At 40.0% G+C, this 11,377-nt stretch overlaps 1 protein-coding gene across 1 annotated transcript; it reads left to right on the top strand.

Annotated features, from left to right (window-relative positions):
* Positions 1-3,094: 3,094 nt before the first annotated feature.
* LOC132996619 (chloride intracellular channel protein 4) lies at positions 3,095-7,927 on the top strand. The gene is made up of 6 exons (XM_061066930.1): positions 3,095-3,344; positions 4,553-4,662; positions 5,449-5,574; positions 6,971-7,077; positions 7,193-7,374; positions 7,494-7,927. Exons 1-6 carry the CDS (start codon positions 3,282-3,284, stop codon positions 7,653-7,655), a joined length of 750 nt encoding a protein of 249 aa, XP_060922913.1. The 5' UTR covers positions 3,095-3,281; the 3' UTR covers positions 7,656-7,927.
* The last annotated feature ends 3,450 nt before the right edge of the window (positions 7,928-11,377 follow it).

The raw sequence follows: 11,377 nt of genomic DNA, 5'->3' as shown, positions 1-11,377 counted from the left end.
TGTCGAATGGCCACCCTGAGTCAATAACACTTTAGGTTGAAAACTGAGGGTTCCTCCATTATCCAATCCAGTACAACATTTTTGTAGTTATTTAATAAGTTATTATTTTTCCTGTATTCCACTTTGATACACATCAATGCTCAAGAATACACTGACACCACCGTAACCTACAACTGTTGGGTTCACCGATAATGAAGTGTGTTGACATGTTGCAGGTATAGTCCATTACTAAAACTGAATGCTGTGGATTGAAAAACTCATCAATGGGCTTCATGCAGGATCCACTCACTATACAGTGAGTGGAAAAAACAGTTTCTTCATTAACAGCCGTTCAGAGTCTTTTCTTTATGGGCGACCCATAATCGATCAATCAATGGTCCTCCTGGTTGTCCATCAGTCCAGCTTCTCCTCCACAGCTTTGTTATATTCATTCAGCGTAGGAAATCAGTTTGGTAACTATATTATTTCTGAAAGAACATTGGTATCCATCTGGGTAAGTGTCAGTGCACTTGTACCTTTTGGCACTATACAGGCCCAAGCTGTAAGCTTGCTCCAGGCTCTACTCGACTGCCCTCAGGCCAGATAAAAGCAGCTAATGAACAGCTTTGGACCAGTGTACTTTGACTGACATTTATCAAGAGACCATCATCAATCTTAGGACATTCTTTGGTCAAGCTATGGTCCAATGGACATGATCCCAGACAAGCACTCCTGAAGGACGCCGATTGAAAAAAAGAACCATGGCACATAAGGCTAGCAGCTGTACACTATACATACTGTACACTTCTCATGTATATTTTGAATAGTAATGCTCTTAGAAAAACCTCTTCTCCTTTCAGACAAGCATGCATTCATGAAAGCTGTTGAGAACACCAAGTACTTATGGAGAGTTGAACTGGTTAAGATGATCTATGCGTTGGCATTTTATTAAGTAGTCAACTTTGTTTTGTGGGTGTGTGTGTTTGTGTGTGTTTGTGTGTGTTTACGTGCGCTTGCGTGTGTTTGTGTTTGCTTGTGTGTGCGATACAGAAAGAGCAAGTGAGGGAGACAACCTATCTTGATCTGCTTACCTTATCCCATTAAGACAGTGATATCCTAATCCATCTGGCAAGGTATCCTACATTGCTGCACGCATGCAATTCTAAAAGTAGTGGACAAAGTAACTCGAATGAACTATACTTGATCATGACAGGTTTTGCAAATTCAGCTTCCTTGTTAGAAATGTGATCTTTGTTTTGTGATATTTATAGCAGTAAGTTTTTATTTCCCTAACCTCTGCAATAAATGCTAATGTATAGATCGTCTCAACCTGCACAAATACACACAGAGAGGTTTTGCTCTGTGGTTAAGCAGCACATTCCTAACTGAGGTGAGAATAAAAGCCATCTGAGGGGCAGCAGAGAGGTTTAACACCAAGAAAAAAAATGCACTAATATCTGAGAGCTGCTTCACACATACACACAGCAAGCTTGTTCTCTGTGGGAGCTCACAGTCAAACAATGGCTTCCTTTGTCAGCGACTCTGCTGGCAGCATAGACTGAAGTGGATGGAAATATTATGGAAAAGGTCAAGCATCTTTCTGGGTTTCTTGGACTCAGCAGCCCTCAATGTACATAGCTCAGACTGGCTTTGTTCACCCCCACTGAGACAAAAGACCAATAAACAATACATTTATAGCACAAAATGACGTTTAAGATAGATATTATCATAAATACAGACTACATGATTACAGCCTCTAGGATGTATCCAAGGAACCAGGTTCAGGGTACTAATGGCTGAATAGTACAACAGTTCTATGCTGTTGCCAGTAGCATGCAGGGTTAATCTCTGCATTCTCACGCTACAAGCTGATTAGCCTGCTGTTTGGTCCTGAGAGGTCTGGTCACACAGCGGTGCAACAACAACACAAGCTCTCCTCCAAATAAATACTGCCTTAACATAATGTTGGACAGGCGGTAAACAAGCTCAACAAAGACAAAAAGAACAAGTATCCATGATTCCTCACTGTTTTAATAATATCTAAGGCCTATATTTGACTATTATTAAAATCAGGTCTGTTTCCAGTTAGTCGGTCTACTGTTGATCCTTTGAGCTGCACTTAGCCTAACCCCCCGGCAGGCCCCCGAAAATAAATAAAAGCATTCTTAGTGTGGCAGGTGTGCTTTGAATTCTGAGAGGAGATTGAAATAAAAGGGAGCAATAAGGAGTCTTTTTACCTTTGGTCATGACTCATTGGAATGTATGTTAAGGTGGAAAGAGGGATATGAAGGCGAGAAGTTTTGGGAGGTCAGAGGACAGAGAGAGATTTTGGAATTAGACAAATGATCCATTAAAGGTCAGAGGACAGAGACTGTATGTAAAGATGGACTTCAGGTCTCCTCCAAATGTCTGTCTGTATGTGGAGACCATATCTCGAAAATGTGTTTATTCTATCAGCATCACACCTTTGAAAATGTTTTATTTTATATGTATTTTGACTATATGTCCGATCTGCCAACATGGATGAGGTGGGGTTTATGATTACCCACGATATCCAGCCACCAGGGGAAGACTGTGATGCTTTGGCTTAGCTTTGATGAAGCTGTATTGTCGCCCATCTTAAACAATGATCAGTCATTCGCTGTTGCACCAGCTGCAGAGTCTAGAATGGTGATGCCTTCATTGATGTTGGAACCTGTAATGCTTGAACAGTGTTGTGTTCACTTGGGCCTGCTGTTGTCTGGTGTTTTTAAAATGAATTTTGTATAACTTAACTGCATGAAGTAAAGCTATGGAGTCTTAACGCCCTTTTGAAGTGGAACTTGCATCTTGTGACGGTCATGAGTAATATTCAGGGACTCCATATACCTGTAGTGGGACCATTTTGTCAGTTATTGTTTAGAGGATTTATGAGAAAAAGTTAAAAATGGCTGAAGCAAGTGGAGGATCAGATCTGACTCCAAGAAGAATTCAGAATCCTGCTTAATGTCAGACTGATGGGCCGCTGGGATGGGTCCATTTGTAAGTGTGTGTGTGTGTGTGTTTGCTGGGGTTGAGATTCCATCGCCACCCACTCCTCTCTGAAAAATTGTGAGCCTCTGTTCTGCGCCTTCCAACTTCACACAAAACTGACCACGAGTCAGAGACACACAGACACACACAAACGTGGAACTGGTGTTTTGTTTTCATGGCTTAATTGGAAGATGACCAAGCGGGCGACACGGATTAATTGTGGATTATACTTGGGAGGCTAAGAAAAATGTCTCTTGAGTGATTTGAGTGTGACACATGGACTGTCCACCATGTCCTGGTACGACGTAACAGTTAAAAAACTTGGCTTTCCTACCATTGAGTTGTTTGTTAAGGTAAGTGATGTTGTAAATATGTACATCCTCCTGATTATATTCACTGAGCATTGTTTTTGAAAAGTCAGTGTCATGTCGGGTGCTAAATGCTCATACTTCTATGTTTACCATTCGGAGCAATAGTTTACCAAAGTATCTTAAACTCAAGGTACAGTTACTACCCTTTTACAGGCTTTTAACTACATCTTATGGGCTTCATCCACATAGTGTCTCGGTTGGCTCAGGTTTCATGTGACCCAAGTTGATAACAAGTGTGGGGGATATGGAGGAAGGGGCCTGTCTCTGTTTGACTCAGTGGTCGATGACCTCTGGCCCCTGTCCAGTGGAAGCTGTGACTAGCTGTGGTGTTCACAATTGTGATGTCTGTGGTGGTCAGTCAGCGTCTGGTCCAGTGTCCTCGCTTATAGTATTTTTGGAATATTTTGTATATTTACACTTGCACAAATACACCACATGAAAGTCTGTGTAAACCTGCTTTGCAATAAAACCAGACTGATTCTAATTCTGATTGCTGTGTTCTACACTTCATGATAAGTTTTTGGATACTTAAGGTCGTACACTCACATTTAGTAAACTGTGTGTACAGCACCCACTGGCATAGTGTGTGAAGTCTGACAGGTCAGTGTTGTTGTCAAATGACGAGGAAAAGGATGATTGCATAATTTGTCCTGTGTGTGTGCTCTCTGTGCCATGCAAGCACAGACATCTTCTCCATTCATGTTCACAAGTTTGCAAATGTAGTCAAATGCAGTTGCTTCCCTTTCCACTTACATAACCAAGAGGGCTGATGGACTCACACTCTCCAGTGCGTGGGTCTGTCAAAAGAGTCTGTGTTTGGGATTGCCGGTGGCGCCTCACTTATTGTCTGATGGGACAAACATAAATGGTAGAATGATTTCACTCTTCTTTTATGTTTAATATTTCTGGGATCGCCTTCTGTATAGCTTCATTATCAGATGCATTGTTTTGGCAGACGATTTTAGTCATTCTACAGATATGCTCTGACACTCAGGATTTGAAGATGATCTAAAATATGCTCTTTTTTCCGAACTGGCATGGGTGTGTGTGCATGTGTGGGTGTGTCTCTATTGTATGCATGCATTCCCGTGTGTGTGTGTGTGTGTGTGTGTGTGTGTGTGTGTGTGTGTGTGTGTGTGTGTGTGTGTGTGTGTGTGTGTGTGTGTGTGTGTGTGTGTGTGTGTGTGTAGGCAGGAAGTGACGGGGAGAGCATTGGTAACTGTCCATTCTCTCAGAGACTCTTCATGATCCTGTGGCTTAAAGGAGTCATCTTCAACGTCACCACTGTGGACCTCAAACGGTAATCTATCCATCTAAACATTCACTCCTAATTTTATGAGAGAATTATTAATATAGTTAAAATAACAGAAAATTTGGAATAAAAAATAAGGTATACTTTAAGTAAAAACAGTTTAAAAATCAGATGCTGTCCTATGACTAAGATCTGGGTTGGTAACTTTTTAGATAATATAAATCAACTTTTCAGTCCCCCAAAGTAAAGGGCCTTGAGATAATGTATATTATGATTCAGCGCTGTGCAAAAAATATTGTATTAAATTGAATCCATTTCTGCTCAGTTCGGTTCTGCTCATTTCCTAAAGTAAAACATTTTTAAAACTAAAAAAGACTGGACTGACATCTGTATACTTGTCTTTCAGTTTCAAGCAGCAGTGATCACGACCCATGTTAAAATGAAATGAAAACTGAGATAACAGTTGACATATCTACACGTTTGTATCCTGATTCAGGAAAACAGAACCTCCAGCCAAAAAAATAATAATTATAAAAACGAATTTTCATTCCACAAGTAACACTATAAACTGATATCTATTCCATTTACAGTTATAAAAAGCTATATATTTTATATTACACCCATTTTTATCATGTTCCAATCTGTCACATGGCTATTTTGGCCCAATTGAGAGACAAACCCGTGGTAGAAGTCATGATATATAAAAGATAGGGATACAGATATCTGACCACACTGGTTTAAACAACAGTTCTGTGAAATATCTGTTTAACACAGTGAAGTGTGCAATTGTTGTCATCGCAAACTTTGTGATCGTCTGTGTTTTACCTTTTTCAGAAAGCCGGCTGACCTGCAGGACTTGGCTCCAGGAACCAACCCTCCGTTTGTGACCTTCAACGGCGAGGTCAAGGTGGACGTCAACATGATCGAGGAGTTCCTGGAGGAGAAACTGACCCCCCCGCGGTACACAAACACACATGGTGTATTCAGATGGGTGGCCATTAAAAAAAATTTAAAAAACGGAATAAATGAGTGGAGTAGAGACATGGCGAATGCAGATGATTCATAACATAACAAATAAGCATTTTACATCCAATCATCAATTCATCCAATCAACTCTGACGGAGAATGCAGGATGTGATCAGGCTGTAGCTTGAAGTCCATAAATCCATCATTACAAAGATTAATGCATATTTGAGGACTCGCTCTGTAATGTTGTTGGGGATTTGTCCATGGTTATGGTCACTCATCCCCTCAGAGGGATGTGTCGTGATTAATCAATCCAAATATATTCTGAGTGATCACTGTTATCCTATAATGGGAGTGGTCTTGTCCCCACGCTATGAATCCCCAGTTTCACCTCTGTCCCAACAAAAACAATTAATTCTTTTTTCCAGTTTCTGTCTTTGTGACTTAAATTAAACAAAAACAAACATGTAAGGTGACAAATAAGGTGCCAGATATTTGCCCAGTGTCAGTTAGGGGCTTTAACAGATCACAGTGTAGCGACATATGACTGTTTAGGTCGTTATTTGAGGACATGTTAGTCCTGGAGTTAGCTCCAGAAGGTTATGATTGGCTTCATGAGTACTTAAGACCTTTTCTAAAACGAAAATCCCAACTACATTTTTTCCTTGAGACACACACAGTTAATCTTTTCTGGTTGTTTTTAGGCCACAGCTTCCATTGTTCTCTTCGGGCTTATTCAATTCCTTACAAAATCTTTCCCTGTTACTGTGTCAGGGATTTGGGGAAACAATAAGCAATAGGACCCAAATGCAGAGTATAAACAAAATAGTTATTTAATAGAAACGGTCTTTAACCAGACAAACCAACGGAAGCACTAAAGGGAGAAACAAAAAACACAAGGAAGCTTACAAATGGGATTCAGAGGTGCAGAGCCTCAAGAGGACAGAACACGGGAGATCAGGACAGGAAAGCAGGACAGCAGGACACGACATCACCTTGAACGACAAACAATCTGACAGAGGACAAAGGGGAGCACAGAGACTTATATACACACACCAGGAAGGCAGGTGCAATTTAACACATTGTAACACATGAGGACTGGGGCAGCAAATAACAGGACAGGAAGTGAAGACAGAAAAACACACAAGAAACAGAGCCTACAAAATAAAAATTGGAAACAGAAAACACTCTTAACAAAGAGGCTGAAAACTAAAATGCCAGACCGTGACATATTGCTTGCACCATATTTTGCCTTCTTCAAAACTTACCTATGATTCCAAATGTATTATTCTTACACTCAGGTAAGTTCCCACTGTATCAGTACAGTACTGAAAATGAGCCTCAATGATAAAAGTTTGAGGCTGACTCTCTGATGTCTGTTTAACGCTAGCTACCCCAGACTGGCTCCCAAACATCGAGAGGCCAACACAGCCGGCATCGACGTGTTTGCAAAGTTCTCAGCTTACATCAAAAACCCGAGAAAAGACACCAACGACGGTAAGAGAAGATTATATAGAACCGTTTCCTTAACGGTGTTTTGTGGTTGAGACCTAGAATGATTTCGCCATTTGTCCACTTCTCTTTTTCTCCGTACCTCTGTGAATCCATCCAGTCTTAGAGAAAGCCTTGCTAAAGTCTCTTCGGCGTCTTGACGACTTCCTTCGGACTCCCCTGCCTGAGGAGATCGATGCTTACGCCCCGGGCGACCTGCCCGAGTCTTCCAGGAGCTTCCTAGACGGGGCTGAGCTCACCCTGGCTGACTGCAACCTCCTTCCTAAACTACACATCCTCAAGGTTCAGCCTAGTTTTTATTTGTCAGCTCTACATCCAGATAACCTGTGTGGAGTTTGAGAGTATTTGGACTGTTCCCATCTCCTTTCAACTCCATTCTGTCCCCATTTTTCTGTTTCTAGGTCGTAGCTAAGAAATACCGCGGCTTTGAGATCCCGGCGGAGATGACGGGGGTGTGGCGGTATCTCAACTGCGCCTATCAGAGGGAGGAGTTCACCAGCACGTGCCCCGCCGAGCGGGAGATCGAATTTGCCTACCTGGATGTAGCAAAGCAGATCAAATAAGGAGGCGAAGGAAAGAATGGAGATGGGTGAATGCAATAAAACAGGGAGGAATGAAAAAGCAGTAGGTCTCTCAACAATTGCTACAACAGAAAACGTGAAAAGCACCTAGAAGTTAGAAATAAAGAGTAGTAGAAGAGACAGAAATACGACTGTAAGGTGTCTGGGTGCAGCAAATTGTGAAGAGTGGGAGGGAGGAGGAAGATGAAGAGATGCAAAAGCATCAAAACATCTATTCATTCTATGTATGCTGGTTGTAAGTGTGTGTGTGTGTGTGTGTGTGTGTGTGTGTGTGTGTGTGTGTGTGTGTGTGCTCTCACAGGTTGGGTTGCACTGTGATCTGAAGTATCTTTATGCTAATCGTTCTACAAGTAATCTATAAATTAGAGATCTGCTTGCAGAATTAATTCCCGATTCACTTTTGATTCACTTTTCAGACGATGGCAGGACCAGGTTCACTGCGAGAAACAAAAGAATTAGCAGACATATACAGCATGTAAGCATTATAACCCGAAATCAACTTTTAGTAAACCCTTTGATTAACACTTTGTCTCTAAATTTGAAAATAAATATACACGTGCAATGAGAGTCTGCTATTTCAGTCTCGCTCACATTCACGCCTGTGATAAATTTAGAAACTTATGGTTTCAGTCTTTTCTGTGTGATATGAGTTTTAATAGCTTCTAACACTGGTAATATAATTATGTTCCAGCCTTATCTCAGTCTCATTCAAACATAAACTTAGTCACAGTCAATCCAATAACTGCATTTTAGAAGTGGTACATGTAAAATACTAATGTCTATACATGTATAAAATGACATAATATTTAAAAGGAAGCTAATTAGGACATACGTAAATCATAATGTCTTGTAGAGAAAGCATTGCATTGTGGGGACTGCTGAGATGTATTTGATTCATTAAAAATGACTCATTTTGTTTGCTGTGTTTTAAACAAAATAAAATTTGGCCCACTTAACATTTAACTGAAAGTATTTTGGGGAGGACAGAATCAAGAATGAAGGAGAAATCCTCCCCAAACCCTCACATCTGATTCAGACAACTTATAAAGGTTTGTCCTTTTTTAAAATTCAACATTACAGTCCAACATTTACTGAACCCTGACGCTATATGCTGTGTTCTGGCCTTATATCCTCTCTGGGGGGGATAATCTTTATTAAATATTGATTTTATCACTGTGTGAGTTGTCTTCAATGATTCTCGGTATGTCTGTCTTAATCATTTCTTGGCAATTCTCAATTATGTGACCTTGTCATTCAATAAGAATAATTGGTGTACATACTCGAAAAGGACACTTATTGGTTGAAGTTAAAAAAATTCAGTGTAAAATAATGATGTTGAATGTAACACCAAAGTTCAGTCATTAATGTCACTGACTCGTGGGCGCCTCTCAGTGGTAACTTGCAATACTGTCATGTTATCGGATCAGCAGTAGCTTCATATTTAGTTTGAACTAAAAGAATGTGCATCACACACACACACACACACACACACAGACAGACAGAGTGGCTACCATACCTACACAGTATTTAGGTACTGCAGAACCTATGCTTTATAACCCATGGGAAGCTCACTTTTTAAATGAACACATTGTAAATACATCAATTTATACATTTTCTATCATCAAACTATGATGTTGTTGGAGACTTAACTATAAGAGACTTTATAAAATCTGTTGCTTTTACCACTATGATTTGTACTAACACTTTGTTAATACTGTAGTTACTAAAGGTACATTGTTTTAATGGTTTCTTTGTCATATTCTTAAAAGCAATACTTCATGACTCCTTGCTCAAAGAATCCAAAATAATTGTATATGCAAGAGAAAGTATATTTAACACATTTTACACACGTGTAAAGACACGAGCATGTGCAGACTCACGCACTCATCACTGGGGCAACAGTGATAAGTGACCTCTGTTGAAACCCCCCCGAATGTAATGACCCAGAGTTTACACACCCAGACAGCAAACACATACAGCTCAATTACCATAGAAACATCCGCAGGAAGAATGCCCCACTGTTCTTACCCCGTTGAGACTAATAACACTGTGTAAAGCCACACTTCAAATACTTCGACTTCAGAGGTGCAGCACAAAACACAATAAATCTACAGTTTGGGAAATAAATGAATTACCCAGAGTTCATCCATCAATGTCCAATCAGAGTTATAGTCCAGGGGAAGAGCTGATTTAGATTAAAACTACTGGTTCTTATTGCAATACTTAAATGGAGCAATATATTGCTGCTATGGTCTTTAGTGATATGAGGTTCATCTTACAGCTAATTTTGCTGTACTTTTATTTTGTACAGATGCCATGTGCTAAATTATTTGAAAATACTTGTCAACATTTGCAAATTATTAAAGGTTTGTACACCTTAGTTCCTCACCTATTTCTGAAGTTAGCCATTACTTTGTTTTAAGGTGAAATAACAAGGTGTATTTAGTTGTTTCTATATTTCTACAAAACAAAGAGTAAAACTTGAACCTTGATGAATATTCAAAATAAATTAAAACATAAAAATGTTATTAGTTTCAGAGCCCCCACTCCGTTGAATACATCATCTTAATTTCATGACCATTTTCTGGGGTGTGATAAAATTGTCGAAAGAATAATCTTCTCTAAGCAATTAAACACTGTAAAGGAAGCTGACGTTTAAAATTAAGTCTTATTGTTATTCTTTCTAGTCATATGACCTGTCTACATAATGAACAACTAACAAGAGTGTCATTGTAGAAAAATAAAATATCATCTTTATTGTGACAGCGGGGTTTTGCCATGCCAGAGATGAACTTTATTTTGAAATTTGCGCACACACATACAAAAACGACGTGTGTTTGTCTCAAAGAGAAAAGAGAGGGTTAACAGGCATTCATGCGCCGGGTGACAAGCGCACATCGTCTTCTTTGATTGGTCAGTCGTGTTAATTAATGAGCGAATGAAAAGGTCCGAGTCAAGGCTGGCGCCGGTGTTGGACGGAGGGGGCCACAGGGCTCTCTGATGCCATGGTGACAGTCTCTTAGCACTCATAGGTCAGAGAAGAGACAGAGGAGAGGAGATGGGCGGCGGGGACGGAGGGATGAATACGGAGGTATGAAGGGATGTATGAAACCACAGCTCAAGCACGTTCAGCCGCTGAAGGCCGATGCCGATACTCGTATTTTTGGATGCATCTGTTAGATATATCTTCACACATTTCCATCCAAATAAAACAAATTAACAAGTTACTGACATCCACCATATTGCTCTCAAGCTGTTGGGTGCACATATAATGTAATACAGCTGCCGTCACTAACAATGAGCCTGGCAGTGATGGTATAACATAAAGTTGCAGATGCAGCAATAAAAATGACAAAAACAGGGAGTTTTGTTAATTTGGAAAACAAAACAAGGAGATATATATTAATCAATAGGTTATGGTGGCAGATATGCATTATATTATGGCAAACTTAGCAGAACTCCTATTTGCCGTGAAGACTAAGAGACCAGCAAGCATCACTGAACTGGATGCCAACCAACACCATCAAGAAAATGAGCACTTATCTTATAGCTTCTATAAAATGTTTTCAGTGAATTATCAATGACATAACTTTGCTGCGGTTGCGTTACAGCTGAAGTGACAACTTATTATTCTAAATTAATTTGAATTGCAATGGTCCACAAAAAAAAATGTATATTCCATTAGCAAACGGTCACCTGTATAC

Source organism: Limanda limanda, chromosome 23, assembly GCF_963576545.1.
Source record: "Limanda limanda chromosome 23, fLimLim1.1, whole genome shotgun sequence".
NCBI classification, from domain to species: Eukaryota; Metazoa; Chordata; class Actinopteri; order Pleuronectiformes; family Pleuronectidae; genus Limanda; species Limanda limanda.
Note: the sequence above shows the minus strand (reverse complement) of the source record. Positions and strands in the feature narration are given on the sequence as shown.

What these genes read in the sequence shown, in the direction of transcription:
- LOC132996619 (XM_061066930.1), top strand. Translation starts at nt 3,282, where the DNA reads ATGTCCTGGTACGACGTAACAGTTAAAAAACTTGGCTTTCCTACCATT. An exon ending in ACCACTGTGGACCTCAAACG is followed by an intron (nt 4,663 to 5,448) that starts GTAATCTATCCA and finishes TACCTTTTTCAG; the next exon opens with AAAGCCGGCTGACCTGCAGG. An exon ending in GAGAAACTGACCCCCCCGCG is followed by an intron (nt 5,575 to 6,970) that starts GTACACAAACAC and finishes GTTTAACGCTAG; the next exon opens with CTACCCCAGACTGGCTCCCA.